At 43.7% G+C, this 17,103-nt stretch overlaps 3 protein-coding genes across 3 annotated transcripts; 1 reads left to right on the top strand and 2 right to left on the bottom strand.

Moving 5' to 3' along the window:
- Positions 1-321: 321 nt before the first annotated feature.
- On the top strand, positions 322-4,388 carry LOC119727481 (F-box/LRR-repeat protein 3-like). The gene is made up of 5 exons (XM_038199370.1): positions 322-578; positions 1,200-1,550; positions 1,852-2,025; positions 2,241-2,403; positions 2,528-4,388. Exons 1-5 carry the CDS (start codon positions 513-515, stop codon positions 3,190-3,192), a joined length of 1,419 nt encoding a protein of 472 aa, XP_038055298.1. The 5' UTR covers positions 322-512; the 3' UTR covers positions 3,193-4,388.
- Positions 4,122-14,086, bottom strand: LOC119727480 (heat shock protein 75 kDa, mitochondrial-like). The gene is made up of 17 exons (XM_038199369.1): positions 13,915-14,086; positions 13,052-13,225; positions 12,274-12,356; positions 11,816-11,965; positions 11,426-11,497; positions 10,660-10,829; positions 10,048-10,157; positions 9,300-9,373; positions 8,831-9,110; positions 8,233-8,302; positions 7,915-8,062; positions 7,532-7,659; positions 6,804-6,997; positions 6,491-6,576; positions 6,149-6,294; positions 5,644-5,716; positions 4,122-5,215 (listed from the first exon to the last, which is right to left on the bottom strand). Exons 1-17 carry the CDS (start codon positions 14,045-14,047, stop codon positions 5,114-5,116), a joined length of 2,193 nt encoding a protein of 730 aa, XP_038055297.1. The 5' UTR covers positions 14,048-14,086; the 3' UTR covers positions 4,122-5,113.
- A 679-nt stretch (positions 14,087-14,765) lies between these two features.
- Positions 14,766-16,991, bottom strand: LOC119728764 (carbohydrate sulfotransferase 3-like). Its single transcript, XM_038201143.1, has one exon. The coding sequence runs from the start codon at positions 16,694-16,696 to the stop codon at positions 15,395-15,397; it is 1,302 nt and encodes a 433-aa protein (XP_038057071.1). The 5' UTR covers positions 16,697-16,991; the 3' UTR covers positions 14,766-15,394.
- Positions 16,992-17,103: the final 112 nt, after the last annotated feature.

Below are 17,103 nucleotides of genomic sequence, written 5' to 3'. Positions count from 1 at the left end.
TCGCGTTTGGAATCGATCATTTGTATTTGCTCGACTGTTATTCGCGATTGGGTAGAATCGCTGTGTGATCAGGCAAAATACCTCATGATCGTTGCATTTGAGCAGCTCTTTGATAAATGAATAAATCAAATCCGTTTATTATTTTCACACCCTAGGAGAAGTAATAACTGTCCATCATAACATTTCTATCAGGATGTCTTATCAATTTTCGGTTACCACAAAGTCCCCCCCCCCAACCCCGCCCATATGTCAAACAAGCGATCGACTCTGTATTTTCATACAGCGTATTCGATCTAACATAAGAATCGATGTTACGTTTATTTACAAGCAAAATGCAGTACGCAGAGGTCGTGTGGACACACGTGTCTTGCACTTCCAATAATAGTGTGACCAAGTTTCAGAATGGGTTAAAAACATGAAAAAGGCCTGTGGCAAGGATGTGAGCGGTCATATATTGTCGCCAGCTGAGATGCTACCTTTCCACCGACCAAGCATGGAGGAAGCCTTCCTCCATGAACCAAGAGACTGAGCTTTGTTTGTGTTCAGAAAATAGTCGTGACTGTGCGAAGCTTAAGCAGGTAAGCGGACATATGGATGGTGCATTGATAGTGTAGTGCATGTAGTGACTGGGTCGTTGACCTAGTTAACACTTTAAATCAACGTTTGATTCTTTCAAAGCCGTGTCCTAGTTTTAGTGATCCCCCTATATTATTTCCCAGCTTTGCAGCATTATTATTAAATGTTGCTAGCATCGTGACTTTAGGGCGTGATCCGCGTGGCTGCGGTATAAATTTAAAAGGTTGGTTGAAAAGGGGCTGTTCCTGTGGAAGGGCGCTATGATTGAAGTGACACATTTCGGTCTCTGCCGGGGGATTGGGGGGGGGAGCCCCTCTGCACCTGCTGGAATTGCCACTACAGAAACAGATTTTACTTTTCCTTCCTCATTGACCAGGAATGGAGGTAAGTATCTTTCAAGTGAAAAAAAAATCAGTCCCATTTTTGATTTCCTCAAGAGTCAAGGACAACTTTTTCTCAACCAGCATCTGGCTCACTAATAGTAGTTCAGTATTTGAGCCACATTTAGGGGCTATAGTCCTTCACACAATGGCTGTCATGAATTAACCACCCATCATGTCACCATCTAAATATCCTACTTTTTACTAGTTCATATTATTTGACCTGATCTTTATTTTTCTCAGGCTGTCATGGAGCCAGGGGAGAAATCGCAGCACCGGGCTGGTGGTGTGGTGAAACTGAGGTCACGGGAGTCTCGTGCCCAGCGCAAGCGGGCCGTGCAGCTGCGCATGGAACAGCTGGCCCGGGACCTGTGCCTGACCGGGGAGAGGAGATCAGTCTGGAGCCTGCTGCCCGTCAACTTGCTCATGCGCATCCTGAAGCTCTTGCCCCTGGCTGATAGAGGACGCTGCAGTCGCGTCTGCATGCGCTGGCATGCCGTCTGCCACATGCCGGACCTGTGGCACGAGTTCGTGTTTGAGTTTGCGCTGGAGACGGCACTTGTCAGCTTCACGCCGGAGTCCCTGATCAAACTGGTGAGGAATGAGATGGTGAATGTAGGGGTTGGGGATAACCAAAAGATTTTTTTCAGTTACTTTACAATTTCGGTCGATTGTCATCACACTAGCTCGGCCTGCAGTTATACAATTTTTTTCAGTTATTTATCTTTCCCTTTTTCTTTAATAGTTTTGAGTTATCAAAATCGATACTGGAAACAAAAGATTCAGTAATCAGTCATTCACCCACCTTTTCAGAATGTTTGTCGTGACATTATATTATATCATCTGTGTAGCCTCGGGATGTTGAGGTTCATGTATCTCCAATTTGTCTTGGCAGATATTTGAGAAGCACAGCGCTGACTTGAAACACGTGACCATCAAGGTAGACAGCCAGGAAAAGTCGGAAGCGATGGCATGTAACGTCCTGACACAGCTCGGATGCTGCACACTGCAGACGCTGAAACTCAGGTCACTGTTGGGGTACAGCTTTACATCAGTGCAACCCAAGCAGGTTAGAAAGACAGTTTCTTTAGTTGATATTGAGTCAAATAAAGAAGGTGGAAAGGGATTTGAATCTGCAAACTCTAGAGCACAATTCCCGAGCCATACAAAATGAGATGTCCAGCCCTGCGCTTGGCATTCTCAATACGCAGCTGTGTCTATGACTATATCTGCTTGCCTCTTTGGTGTCTTGATGCAACAGTTTTCCTAACTTTCTTATTCCAGGTTGCCTTGGCAATGGGCGGGATCTTCTCCAACTCGCCTCTGAAGGAGCTTGCCGTTGAGAAGACGCTGGTTGACGACGCCTTGTTGCAGATGATGGCAGGCAAGAGCCAGGCTACCTTAACCTCGCTCAAGATTGACTTCTGCCCTGCGCTTTCTGCATCAGGTGAGAATTCGTCTCAAGTGGTGAAGTCAATGATTTAGAGTCCACAACAATATTTATGACCGTGCCAGTGGTAAAGGAGACAACATAACAAATTTCACTAATGACATTCCATTCCACTTGGCAGGAATCACAAGTGCTCTTGGTATCTGCGTGCACCTGTGCGAGTTGTCCATGGACTACCACCAGCTGAGTGACCCCCTCCTTCGGGCCCTCTCAACGCCTGCCCACGTTCCCATGAAGGACCTTAACATCAGTGTAGTGGAGCCAGATGGGAAGGACACAGAGACATTTTCTTGGCAGAATGTCAGCCAGGCGGGCTGGGACTCGTTTGCCCAACACTCCCCGGATGTGAGTTTCAATTTGCATTTCCTCAAACTGGAGGAGGAGAGCTTTGCAAACTTCTTCCACTACGGGTTACCAGTGACTTTGCTTCACTTCGGATGCTACGTGTCGCAACCGGTGCTGTGTCGCATGGCGCAGCACTGTCCGCGACTCCAGGTGCTCCTCTTGGGGAACACTGGAATGGAGGATCCCGTCGACCGGGCGATTCTGGAAATCGGCCAGAGATGCAAGCAGCTCCGGGGTGTGGAGCTAAGCAGTTCGTTTATGAGTTGCGCGGGCGTTGTGAGGCTGGCCAAGCTGTGCGGGCCCAGGCTGACCACACTCGTCGTGTTCGAGGGGATGGTGGTCGAAGACGCAGAGTGCGACATGGAGAGGATGGTGCAGGAAGCCTCCAAACATTTGCAGAGACCGTGGAATGTGGAATTCTTCCCCACTTGGTTTGAATGAGAGATTTCTCAGTGCAACCAAGTACGACTGTGAATCACACAAATGCCAACTCTCAGAGCAATTTTGCCAGGAATCTTCCCGAGTCTTGTAAAATCAACCACTGTAAAGCAATCAAATGACACATTCCATGTAAACTAATACTGTGATCCACTAGACTCTAACAACCCATATCCTACGAAATCCTCCAAAATGGTTGATTTTGCAGAATCTGGGAGAGGTACGCTTAAAAACCATTTTGAAAGAGGCTATTTTATTTACAAAGTTGAGACACCAACAATATTTGTGTCATTTTAATTGAGTGGGGTAATATTTTGTTGCAACTTTTATATGTTGTTGCCCAAATTTTTCGCCAGATGTTTCTTTTTGTATCACATCCCTCAATGCAGGCAGCAAACCTTGCACTGAATAATGGACTTGTATTAAAATTAAATATTTTTGTATAGTTATACATGTACTTCATATACATGTGTATATATATACATGTTTATACACAATGTTGCTCGTGTATTGGACTGAAGAAAAATCCTTCCTTTTTGCAAATATGGGTTGACATATCATGCACTAATCGATGTAATTTTAATTTTGGCTTAAAAACATCCCACTGCCATTACCAGTATTCTATGTTATTGTAAAATATGTATCAATATTGCATTTTATTTTAAATCTAAATTATGGTTTGTGAGCTTAAATTTGAATAATTTTTTGGCACTTTTTTCCAGAAGTTGTGGATCATTTGAGCTCAGCTTTTCATGGCTTTGTAAAGATATTTATTTCTTTAACACAAATTATATAAATTTATAAATGTTACTTTCAAAAACTGATGCGTGTGCAATCCTTCCAAGATCTGGAAAGTTTCTCAAACTATACTGACAGGGTCTTTGAAACTAATTTGCAGTGTATATTAAAAGAAAAAAAGGACAATGAAGACATGTTATTTATTTGGTATATTTGATGACACTGTTACCTTTTTATAGCATTAATTAATAACTTTACCTGGACAAACTAAGGGGGAAAGAGGAGTAGAAAAAAAGTTGCATAAGTTGTAGAAAGTTCGCATTTAAATGGCAGTTGCGTTTGGTTATGATGTAAATCAATGACACACAAGTCACGTGTTACACATGCACATACATTGTATCACTTTTACCATATTGTCACTCAAAATGAAAATAAAGCACGGGAACTTATCGAATATTTTGTCAATTCGGCCTCCCTTTAACATTTATTTGATTAAAAATCCAGTGAACCTTTTTACACAAACATTGCTCGTTCAAGGTAATTTTTTTTTAAGGGGACGATATACGTTTCTACAAAGGGGTAAAAAACGAGTATTGAATTGTGCATTGTTACCAGTAAATCGTGACAAATAGAAACTGCCCTTTTAAATAGTACACTTGCCGAGTGCAGATTGTTTTTCAGAGGAAAAAGAACATGATTTTTTGTAAATTATGAGCAAGATGTGCAAGTCAGAAAATTGATGTTCACGGTTCAATAACTTAAAAAGCCTTTCATAAGGGTTTTTAATAATCCAGTGACTATGGGCCTATGGCTAATAATTTTCCGTTGACATTTAATGATGCAAATTATCAATTTGAAAAAGAAACGACAAACTCCAGGACACAAAACAATTATTACATGGAAAATACAGTCAAATAAAATCAGAGCATGTGAAATGTGACAAACGCCAATAAAATAAAAGTATTACAAATTTAAAAGAATATCTCCCCCCCCCCACAATAAAATAGATAGCTCACGCCCACATTGATTGTGACAGATAAATAACAACTCGACACGATATTTTTAAGATCCAAAATGCTTTATTCAAACAGGGGATGCACATGCATGATTGTCCGACTGTCGGCTGAAGTTGAAGAGTGTGCCTGCCCCCTCACAAATCTCTTGCTGACATCACAGCTCTACTTATTCAATATTTTTCCAGTGTTTTTTCCATGAAGGCGTTGAGCCGGCCCAGCATGGGTCGGGGGTCATCCACCAATCCAGCGGCAATCATGGCGTTATCATACACCTGAATCAAAAGGAAACAATGAGTGAACACTTGTCATTAAGTGTAAAAAAGGGAAAGACTGCCATGACTAATATGGTTCATCAAGCCGGTGTTTATCTCCAGTTTCCTTGTCATGAAACAACTGGATGGGATGTAGAAGTCCATCGCAGGAATCTCCCCCGTTTATGCTTTGATCTATTCATACTCCTGGGTGGAGAGAGGCAAGTTGAGGTAAATGGCTTGCCCAAGGACACAACATATGACCAGCAGCTGGATTCGAACCCCTGACCCTCTGATCACGAGTCACGAACCCTAACCACTGCCCCAATGAGTGTATGGCCATTTCACCAGATGGCTTGGTCATATTAATATGACCAAGCCAATACACATATTGTATTCTCGTACTTCAATCGTGTCCATCGCAACCATTTCTTGTACTCATTTCCTACCTGTTCACCGAGTAGTTTGGCTAAAGCTGGTTCGCTGGTCTTCAAAGCAAACAGCTTCTGCACTATGGGATGGCTGGGAGTATAAAGCAACAGAATTGTTTCAAGGGTAATCAAAATAACAAAACCTAAAGAATGTAACTTCCATAGTACCAAATCTTGATTAAGATACAGAGTGAAATAAGACTGGTGCAATTCAAGACCAGTTCAAGACATTAACCGGTTCATGTCAGATGACGTGTATACACGCAAAGGTTTTGCGGTATTCGGAACGGATGACGGATAAACACGCAACAAGCGAGGCCGGAAATATCAATCTGCGACCCACTCGCAGCGAGCGCAGCCAGAAATATCAGGGTGTGCTACCCGCAGATGACGGCCTGAACCCGTCTGGCATCAAGGTTTGTGAAAAGTTGAGTACAACTTTTACAAACCAACATCAAAAATGCATACTTGTGCTAGGTAAAACCTACAGATGGCTTGAACAGAGACTAGCATATTCACATACCTTCCGTTGAGTTCCAGGGTTGGCTGCAGCAACTGCAGTTTCTCCTCCTCGCTGCGATTCTTCAGCGCGGTGCGCAGAAAGTGGCGAGCCGCCCCCATCTCAGCCACGGTCACCATTGCTGGATGGTGGGCGAGGCGCTGGGTTATCTACAGACACAAAAAAAGGGTTGAAATACTTCTCTTTTTTTTAAACCCTTGCAGTCACACTTGATTTGAAGTTAACACTACAATCTTCATTTCTGTCAAAATGTAAAGGAAATAGAAAGGTATGGTTTTGAGGTGGCACGATCACATTTCCATAATTTAAAGCTCCATGTTTTGCTGGCTTTGACGTTTGACATACCTTGATATTAGCCACTTTACTTCCCAGAACATCTTTCATGTAAGTGATCAGCGAGTCAGACTCCTCCTCCGTCAGACTGCCTTCAACTGATGACAATCAGAAAAATATTTCAAATCAGTTTATGCTATTAACACCTGCATTACATTGTATTACATTGTATTACATTGTATTACATTGTATTACATTGTATTACACTGTATACATTTCGTTATGAATCCATAAGAACAATGCTGAGGGCAGTTTTGGGCGGTTCAGGGAGTAGGGTGGTACAGTGGCTAATAGGTAATTTGGCTTCATCCAATGCATGGGTTACCTGTCTCCGTTTCGGCAGATTCTGTCCCGGCGTTCTGCACGGCCATCTCGCTCTCGACCGAGGTCAGCAGCTTGCGATCAAACTCTCGCAGCTGCAGCATGGTCAGCTCGTCGTACTCGGCGTAGCAGAATAGCACCTCATGATCTTGCTGCTTGAAAGCCTCGAAGTACGGCGACGACTCAGCCAATTCACGACTGCGATCAGAGCAGGTTGGCAAAAGGAAATAGTTATCAAACTTGTAATGACACAAGTTTTGGAGACTCGACTCGATTCAAATTATACTGGGGACTTGCAAATTCTATGACTTACAACAAAACTGAAAGAAATGCAATGAGGATGTGTCAAATATTAGAATATGCAAATATTCAAATTTAACCCTTACCCTACTTGACCCTCCAATGCATGCCAATTGTGCCTCAAGAAAATCTCCTATGTTTTTTGCATGGCCCTCCAATATCTGCCATGTCATTTCAAGGGTAACTGGACAGGCACTCCAATACATGCCACAGAGAACAATGAGAGTCCTCTGATAACAAAGTGAGTGCCCCCAGCTGGTCAGTATCAGGCACCCTCCAGGGCCTCCAACTCCTGCCAATTGGAGCCTTCACTGTTAAGACTTGTTATCTGCCAAATAACTGCAGCTGGAGGGCATTGGCATAACCAACTGACATGCAGTAAACTACCCTCAGAGAGTAAGGGTTAATACTGAATATTCATTAGACACAAACCTCGGAGCACAGATGTAGTACATGTTTCTCTGGCCGGCCTTCATGCGGGAGGCGTAGTCTTGCAGACTTGTCAGGTTGCCTGCAGGTTGGGATGAGGTCTCAAAGCAAAGAAGCTTGGCTATCTCCTCCTATGCACACAGAAACACACAGATTGGGTTGTGTTCACAATGCAGACATACAAATATCAGCCATTGAGAAAATAACATGTCTACATTTCAGCGCGGATGTGCGGATACCCCCCTGACATCCAAAGCTGGATACGCTACTGGAAAGTGTGCATGTAAGCTGTTATGATAGAAACAAAGAAGCTTTGTGAACAGAGTCTTTATCACTCAATGGGCGATGAGAAGACATGCATTTTCACGAAATGCTGATGTGCAAACCTTTTCCGCCTGCTCACTGGCCGAGATGATGCCCTCTCGCAGAAACGTGCCATACTCTGTGAAGAATTGCTCGTACATCTTCAGGTCCTTCTTGCGTTGGTCCAGTAAGAATCGAACCAGACGACTGGTGATCACAGTTCTCAACTTCCTGTAGCAAATTAAAATTAATTTAAAAAGGAGTATCACACCAAATGATATCTTGCCAAAACATCCATGATTTTCTACTCCGTTATAAAAATAATGGGGCGTCCTGTTTTGGTTGCGATTAGTCGTGGACTAAAATGTACCCTGTCTGTATTTACCCTGGACATTACTCACCTTATGAGGGCGCTGTCCTGGAGCAGCTCTCTACTCAGATTCAGCGGGATATCCTCGCTGTCCACAACACCTTAAAGTCGAAAGAAAGTAGGAAAACAATTTCATTGATGGCACTTCAAAAATATAAATGTACCATTTTGGGCGTGGCATTTTTTTTGATTGACGAAGTCTTGGGGGCTGAAATGTTTGTCAAACTTTGTCCAAGTACCTTATTTAATTTGGGCGATTCACAATTCCAAGAGTTTGCCGTGGAGAGTCCATTTTTCAAGTTTATGGTCGACAAAACATGGCCCATTTGAGTGAGTGTCAGTAGACAACTTGAGCTAATTTGTTTTAGTTGGGCGTAGCATTCTGTTGCCTTCCAAAGAACACCACATTGATAAAAAGAAAAGAAAAGGGCAAAAAGATACTCGAATCATACGCTTACGAAACTACAGACTGGAAAAACGAACAATTTTAAATGTCCCACACTTCGAATTTGTCGACCATCTCCCACAATGCACTGGGAAAAATGAACTCTCCGTGGCAGACTGCATTGTGAATCGCTCGAAGGGAATCATATTAGACTTTAAGTAACAGCCATAATATTCTGACAAACCTTGGATAAATCTGAACCACTTAGGCAGTATCTTGTCTGACTTCTGCTGGATAAGCACCCGCCTACTGTACAGAGCCACGCCCCCTGTGTGGTCCTGGCTGAGCTCCCACATGGCAGGGGGTCGGCCAGGGACATAGAACAGGCTGCGAATGTTCAGCGGCGCGTCCGTCTTGTAGTGCAGCGTGTAGCGCGGTTTGTCGTAGGAATTATGGGTCAGGAACTGGTAGAAGTCTTCGTGCTGTTGGTCCGACACCTCGCGCGGATCTTTCGTCCACAAGGCCTGAAAACAGATGACAGCGATGAGGTTGACGGTGTGCTATGAAACGCTGGACGCAATATGTCCCTACTTGACAGCTATGCCACATGATAAGAGTCAAGTGCATATGGCATCTTAAATGCTCAATTTGGGTTGAATTTGGCAAAGCTTCCGTTTTTTTGGAGAACATGATAAACAAAATTTAAAAACTACCTGTGTGGTATTCATCTGTTTGCCATTCAGAAAGATCGGCATGCCCACAAACGTGCTGTGTTTGCTGATGATATCTGCAAAAATAGATGAAGCATCCGAATAAAAAAAGATGGTTAAGTTTGATGGTCCTGTTGCAAAATTGTCACTCTCTTGAAAAAAAAAATATCCTAGACGGCCATTCAGTCCTTTGAATTGAAAAGAAACAAGGGAGGAAAATTTCTGACTTCAAGTTTAGAGGGAACAACAACCCAGAACAACATGCACGTTGAATATGGCTGCCATGCAAGGAATCTGTTATTTCAAAAATTAGTACGATATGCAATTTGCCATTTGGTGAACAAGTGTCAAAAAGTTGATACCAAACTCATTTGTGGGATCACTTTTATTACGGAATTCAACAACATCATTATCTCTAACCCTGCCAGACGCAACACAGTGCATAAGGTGGAAAAGTCTGGTGCACTTTGATGCATTCAGCTACCAACACCCGTGCATAATCAGCCTCTTCTGAGACAATGAGAGCCATAGAACAACGCCTCAGCTGTATCTCCTGCTACGTTCAGGGACCACAGACTCTGAGGTAGTTGAGATTTTTGGCCTGATGGATCTTGCTGCACTGGGCAGGCTTGGCACTGAGACAAGTGTTGCACAATGCTGCGTTTGGCAGGGTTTCTAGCCAAAATACCCTGGAGGATTAGGGTTAAAGGAAAGCACCAATATGTGCAATATTCAAATTGGGACCTCTGACCTTTGACATCGGCCTCCATGGCAAATCGCCAGCAATCCTTCTTGAGGTGGATGACAATCTTGGTGCCCTTCTGGACCCCATCGGCTTCAATGATGTCGTAGTTGCCGGTCCTGTCAGTGTCAACAGATACGAATAAATAATCACTGAACCCTCCTGTTGTCTGAACAGTCACAGACAGTCAAAAAAATCCTCTTCCCCTGCCATGCCTTTTACACAGGCTAGTCACCAACAGTCAGATCATATTTATAGCAAGCACTGAGACTCGTCAAAAGCAGTCAACAGACAAAAGCAGGCAAGAAGTAGGCAATTGGCTCATCAATCACCTAAAGTCAAAGCATAGCTGTATCAAGTTATCGACATTCACAGCCGGTCGATCCTGTTTTATGTAGGCTGGGAGCTCTTAACTCCTTCAGTCACTTGACTGATTGTGATTAGAAGGACAACTTTGCACAGAACGTTTGCATAGGAGGGTCAAGATACAGTGCACCACCAGTGTTCAACTAAAGGCAATTATTTGTATTTATAAGGGAAAAACTGCATTGGCAGCGACTCACTGAATCCCTACTCTATTGTTTATCGCATTTCCAACAGTCTCCTGGAATCTGTGCTTACCCGTCCGATGACCAGCGGTAGGCCTTGGAGCCCGGCTGGTGAGACATGGAGTAGACGTCCACGTGGTCTGCCACCATGAAGGCCGAGTAGAAGCCCACCCCAAACTGGCCCACGATGCTCCCGCTGGTCGACCCTGTCTGTCCATCCTTCTTCAACTCCTCAAGAAATGCCTGCAAGATGACAGAATTCATTTTGAGTGCATTCGATTACTTCCCCCGCGCTTATTCTTGCAAGTGCGACAGCGTTTGATTTACCTCTCACGTGACTTCTCGCGCTCACTCGAGCCTGGCCCAAGTAAACGACTCGACGAGCCGGTTACTTGGGTAAGTATCCCATAAGGCCATGCAATGAACATGGCTGCCAACGTGACGTCCGGCGGGCACCTCAGGCCGTGTCCGAATCGGGCTTCCAGAGCTACGGCTACGTCTAGTTGTCAGCGCGTCCCCGCGTATTTTCAATGGGCTCGGACCTAGACTTGCTCTAGACAGTTGATTCGGATGCAGCCTGAGCCCTCAGTGTCATGTCAACTTTCAACTTTCCAGCTCATGCACGAAAATTTACACGAAACCATTCATTTATTTAGCTCCACTGCGCATGTCTGCCATCACGCGGAGCCAGGGGCGAGTAAGCTGGGGGAAGTAATCGAACGCACTCAGTATAGCAAACTAGATGCAAAAGGTATTAGGGAGTAATTCTGTAACAATTACTGAGCTGGGACCACATTCGTCAATGAAATGTCCAGGAAAAACACGGAAGAATATATTACCTTGGATCCTGACCTAGCTATGGTGCCCAAGTTGTCAATCATTTCTTGCAGCGTCATTCCAATACCAGTGTCCTGCAATGCAACAGAAGAACAATTCAACCTAAAGTATAGCACAACAACACGGGACACAGTAGATTATTGTTGTCTTTCGACAGTAATAATATTTTGCAACAGAAGTTTATGGCAACAAACAATATATTTCAAATATTGACACTTGTTTTGCATACAAATTTAGAGGCTGAATGCTAACTTCACACAGGGCTTGATGTTCCAATTTTAAGTACAAAGATTATACCGTTGATGCTTGTTCGGTTTGCGGTTACACCATGTGGTAATAACCACTGCTTAGAAGATATTTAGTTCTGAAAAGAGAAAGAAAACTGAACTCACCTGAATGGTAATAGTTCCTGCCTCCTGATTGGTTGCTATGTGGATCTCCAAGGGAAGGTCCCCACTGACCCCTGACCCAGATGTCAACGACACGTAGCGTAACTTCTCCAGAGCGTCGCTGGCATTGGAAATGAGCTCTCGGATGAACACCTGAGATAATATAAAAGGTTCTTTAAATTTTCTTGTGTTTTTTTGGTCTGGCTTCAAGAAACAAAATAACTTGCAACAGGACTTTAACTGGTACTGTAATGCAGAAGCCCGAGTTTTGCCCTTATGTTCGAGTTTGAATGGCAAATTTTCATCATCACATGTTGAAAATTTTCAGGTGCAGGTGAATTCAACAGAGACTGAGTTGTTGAAGCATAAAGCATGAACCACCTCTGACTAAGTGTGGATAATCTTGGCAGGAAGTGACATGTCACTGTGTGACACTGAATTTGTGACATGTACATTCATACCTCATTCTCCGAGTACAGCGACTTGGCCACTATATCCAGCAACATCTTTGTCTCTGCCTGAAACTCATGCTTCTCTGGTGTCCCTACAGCCAATAAAAAGGAACAAATTTAACAGATTGGATGCTCCTCAAAGAAAAGCCACACATTTGATATGTTGAAATCCTAAAGGTACAGTCCATCATATGCAGCTATCCAAAATGTGGTTTAAAGATAGTAATGGGAACTCCCTGTGAAATTATTCTTCCCGGCAAGTTGTTGTTTTGAAGAAATCGTGAAGGTTAAAGGCGCATCGTTGGGAATTTCTGTCAGTAGTTTCATTCGGCAAAGCGGGCGCAGGCATTGACACGACTCACACGCGGGTGTGGTTGCTATAATTCATGGGTTAAGTGCGCGACATCGTGTAGCCGCAAACGGCTCAGTGAGAACGTGTCTCAGACGCTAAATCCTAGGCCTAATTTAAAACATGACTCAGCAACTTTTGATTTGAAATCGAGATCCTAGAAAATTGTTTTCTCGGAATATACAGCATTCACTGAGCTGAAATTTCGTCAGGTCAGTTGCTCAGCACCCTTCTATAGATTTTGAACACTTTTGTTGCTTCAAACGAACATAATGCAAATTACAACTGATGGACGCTACCTTTGAGCATTTTTTTGTTTCAAAACTTCCTCAAGAATCCTCCAAACGTTTTTTTAAATTTATTCTACAGGGAATCAATCGGTTGTTTATTCTTTGTACCCCAACTTTTTACAGATCATCAAGCTAGGCAAGTATATACCAGTGACTGTTTCTGCATCTTGGATAATGTTGTGTAACTGTTCCGTCTCCTCAGCTGGTTGGTCGGATGTTTCGCTGTATTTCCGGCAGGAGGTGCTCAGACATCTCGAGGGCTTGGCTGATGATGAAAGGGTAGGGCACTGAGCACTAAGCTGTCTGCAACTTGCTCCTTGACCTGTGCACACAAAAAAATTTGTACTGATTGTCTACTGAATGTTTATTTTTGGCAATTTTCTCAATTTTCATTTATGGATTAATACCACACCATACACAAGTGGAAACCCTCTCTCATGTGTCGGAGTCAAACACCATTTGTTGAGTTAAAAGTCTATGGGGTGCAGTTGAAATATTTAAACTAAATTAAAATATTCCATTTTTCTTATGAAGGCCAATAAAAAAGAACATGTTTAGCGTCCTGCCTTTAAAGAGGCCAGAATGATGTCACGGTTTAAAAATTTATCATTTTTGTGATTTAAAAAAAAAAAAAAATATAAAGGAGGGGCCTCCAAAAAGGAAGCGGGCGAGGAAGACAACATGTTTTATTTTATTTGGCCTAAAAAGCACGAACCTTAATTGATCAGTAAGTTCTTTACTTAGTTTTAGCCATCCTAAGAATACAATCACAATTATAATCGACTAGTACTGTGTACGAACCCTACAAAACTGGTCTGAAAAATTTCAAGTGTTTTCCAACTAAATGCTTCAATATTTTCCCTGCTTAATTTCAGTTCACTTTAATTTTAGGACATGTTTTCCCTCTCTGATGGTTGATGAGTCATTGCAGGGAAAAACTAGTGGGGTAGGGGCGTACGTATATGCATTCGTCACCATGGTCATAAAACTACATTCCTCCCAATATTTTACCGTTGATAGATCGATAGCATGGATGACCCCTTGCAAGAATAGATGAAATCTGAAAAGGCCTGGTTTGACTTCGAATAACCAGAGGAACAACTCGTTGAACTGCGCGCATGCCTTGCTTCATGGATGTCGCCATTTTGTTTAAACACGTGAAAGCGCGCCCTCTACCGCTGGATTAGTAATAATGTGGCTTGTGTATGGCGCTCCCTCTTAATTGGGGCGGAGTGATGACGCCCTCATTTTGTGCAACACTTTTCATCGGTTGCTATGAGTTACCATTCAACACTCCAGACTCAAGAACCATTGAATTTCAATATAACAGGTCTGGGAGCTAGAACAGCAAAATAATGTCCCCAAAAAAACCCACCCGAATCAAAGATGTGGCGCCTATGCAGGATATGCATACTCTCTGCGCTGGAAATATATAGCCAGAGGTGAGGCAAGCTCTTTGGTATCATCGTTCATCATTCGTCGCTTGCAGTTGGCTATATACGATCTACCACTCTTTCCAAAGCAGAGGTAATCCTACAGAGGGGGGGGGGGGGGGGGGGGGGGGGGGGGGTTTACCATCTTCCAACTTTTAGGGGTGCTCTTAAACAACTGTAAGGATTTTGGAGCTTAGTTTTCATATTCCTCTTTCAAATCAGAACTCTATTCCATTGTGGGAAATGATTACTGAAAACAAATTATCCGAAATTTTAGGGTAAGTTTTGTTTTCATCTCGGGGCACATTCCGCAAAGGGGGCACTTGGGTTAATCGGGTGGGGAGGGGAGGGGGGGGGGGGGGCAAGTGTTCCGCCGCCCCTGCTTGATGATGTTGCATATCTCACACATTGGGACTTCCAAGACATTTATACAATGATTAAGTTTCTGCATATTTATTATTTTTCACAGATTAAAAACGAAGACTAAGGAAGGTATGATACATCTCTTTATATTGAATAATACATTGAAATATTGTATGTTTAGTAGTAATCTAAATAGCACGGAAGATAATAAAACTTTAAAGGGCCCACGTATTTTCATTTTGCAATTTTTAATGGCATTGTTGGTGCCTTTTTTTATTTGTATGCTGATGCAAATTTCCATATTTATGAGCAAAAGTGTGATATCATTTCAGGCGTGCAGAAACCTCAATGTTGAAGCTATTTTGACACCAAAATTTGCCCGAATGTTTGATATTTTGCTGGTAGCAAATTTTCTAGTCTTTGGTGATTCGTTGTTTCAGTACATGGCATTAAGCCACTTAGCAAAGTTTTCTCTGAAATGTTTTCAATAAGCAAATTTTAGGTTGACCGTGAGTTTGAACAAAAAATTGCAGTGAAGCGTCTCCCTGCAATGACGTCACAGTAATTAACAGCGCCCCCATGTTGATAAAAGTGCACTTTTAAATAAGGGATGTCAAATAGTTTTCATATTTGAAGAGGAGTAGAAAGATGCACACAATTGTTTTTCCATGGGCCCGTTAACCTTCGAAGACTTTTCACTCCGACCACTGCGGCCAGTCATGTTGAGTTGCAGCAGCTGGAATGTCTGCCAGGAGTGACCGGGACATGTTTCTCAAGTGTCCCTCGTCTTCCAGCAAGCGGTACCCCATAAGAGTCATCATCTGTGTGCATTTCCCTAATTCGGCGATCGCCTTAGCGTCCTCATACGGGATAGTCTGGCGCCAGGCACGATACTCCTCGTTAGAGCGCCTGGCTGTGGAGTAAATACCTGACTGCCGCGATTTGGTGTTTGCCACGACCCACTTGCTGACCGACTCTGGGACAAGGTCGGCACCGAGAAACGAGTGCAGCCTCCCGGCAGCCCACGAGGGATTTCTCGCTGCGTCCTCGTACCTCAGGAACGCGTACCTGTCTCGTAGGGACGGCTTTCGCATTCCCAGTTCAAAGTTGTACACGTTATATCTGCAGTAAATGCCAAGCATCCCTAGCGTAGCACCGGAGAGTAGAGTGTCATTCCTGCTCCTGTGCGTACGGGCGTAGGACTCGTTGAACCACAATCCAAACGCATAGACATTGGACGCAACCATGGGTCGAGGGTCACGCACAAGGTGTATGACCTTTAACTTGATTCTACTATCCTCCACCATGGGCAGCAAAAGGTTGATATCTGGCATCCGTACCGATTTGACTACAATATATTTGCTCGCCCTGCAAATTTCCTCCGCCAAATCTTGCGTTACATTGCATCTTCCGGAAGCATACCGACGGTCGCACTCGGCGGAAAGTCTGGGTGCCTTGTGGCTCAGACCTTGCGCGTCCTGTTTTGACAGGTACCGCAAGTACATGTCCAGTGTGCTGAAGTCGCATCGAAACAAGTCGTTGAGAAAACTCGCGTAGATGTTGATGAGGACCTCAAAACCTCCAGGTGTGTGGTTGTCTTGAAACCCCGCCTGAAGACTCAGGCCCGGCTCGAAAAGGTAGAACACGTCCTCATTGGTGCCAAGGAGTTCACCCACAAAGGAGGATCCTGTCCGTCCTTGTACTGCCAGCAACAATACGCGTACTTGCTCTGTTGCTCTTTGCTCTGTGTTTGCTGCAACTACCTCTGTGGTCCTCGATGATGTTGCCCTTCTTGCTGCTTGACTACTGGTCTTACAGAGCGATGAGGCCGCTGGCCACGGTGTCACCTCCCAGCCCTTTAGCCATGGTCCAACCACGACCACGGCAACCCAGAAAACTGAAGCTAGGATTATTCCGAAAACAAGGGATCGCTGGTTATATACCGGCGCTCTCCCCATAGTCAAAATTAAATTTAAGTAACCTTTCATCATCATCATTATTTACGTGTTCACGTATGCTGCACATTAATACAACTCCTCCGTTATGCGCAACTGGCTACACAATGATGTTTTCAGTTGTACAACAGTGATTGCGCGCTATAGTGGCTTGATGTCGTTGATCCCAGCCCGAGGCCATTGGTACGACCAAGACCATCGATCGTCACAACTTGAGTTGGGAACTTCCCTTTGTGTTCTAGACGGGAGACCTACATGTGGAGACGTGACGTATTAGCTCGTTGGTCTATACAAATGAAATCCGTTTTTCTTTACACTAGGGATAAGAAACCTCAAGGCTTACCTGCCTAGATCGGCTTATTACTTTTGTTACATAACAGTGTTCTACTTCACCAAGTAGCCAGATCAATAAACGGAAGCTGTCGTCTTGGTACCGGTATTTGTTAATC

The sequence above is a fragment of the Patiria miniata genome, unplaced genomic scaffold, assembly GCF_015706575.1.
Source record: "Patiria miniata isolate m_02_andy unplaced genomic scaffold, ASM1570657v1 HiC_scaffold_20, whole genome shotgun sequence".
NCBI classification, from domain to species: Eukaryota; Metazoa; Echinodermata; class Asteroidea; order Valvatida; family Asterinidae; genus Patiria; species Patiria miniata.
Note: the sequence above shows the minus strand (reverse complement) of the source record. Positions and strands in the feature narration are given on the sequence as shown.

What these genes read in the sequence shown, in the direction of transcription:
- LOC119727481 (XM_038199370.1), top strand. Translation starts at nt 513, where the DNA reads ATGAACCAAGAGACTGAGCTTTGTTTGTGTTCAGAAAATAGTCGTGAC. An exon ending in ACTGTGCGAAGCTTAAGCAG is followed by an intron (nt 579 to 1,199) that starts GTAAGCGGACAT and finishes TATTTTTCTCAG; the next exon opens with GCTGTCATGGAGCCAGGGGA. An exon ending in CCCTGCGCTTTCTGCATCAG is followed by an intron (nt 2,404 to 2,527) that starts GTGAGAATTCGT and finishes TCCACTTGGCAG; the next exon opens with GAATCACAAGTGCTCTTGGT.
- LOC119727480 (XM_038199369.1), bottom strand. Translation starts at nt 14,047, where the DNA reads ATGGCGACATCCATGAAGCAAGGCATGCGCGCAGTTCAACGAGTTGTT. An exon ending in CATGGAGGCCGATGTCAAAG is followed by an intron (nt 9,374 to 10,047) that starts GTCAGAGGTCCC and finishes CTATTTTTGCAG; the next exon opens with ATATCATCAGCAAACACAGC. An exon ending in ATCTGCCGAAACGGAGACAG is followed by an intron (nt 6,577 to 6,803) that starts GTAACCCATGCA and finishes GATTGTCATCAG; the next exon opens with TTGAAGGCAGTCTGACGGAG.
- LOC119728764 (XM_038201143.1), bottom strand. Translation starts at nt 16,696, where the DNA reads ATGATGATGATGAAAGGTTACTTAAATTTAATTTTGACTATGGGGAGA.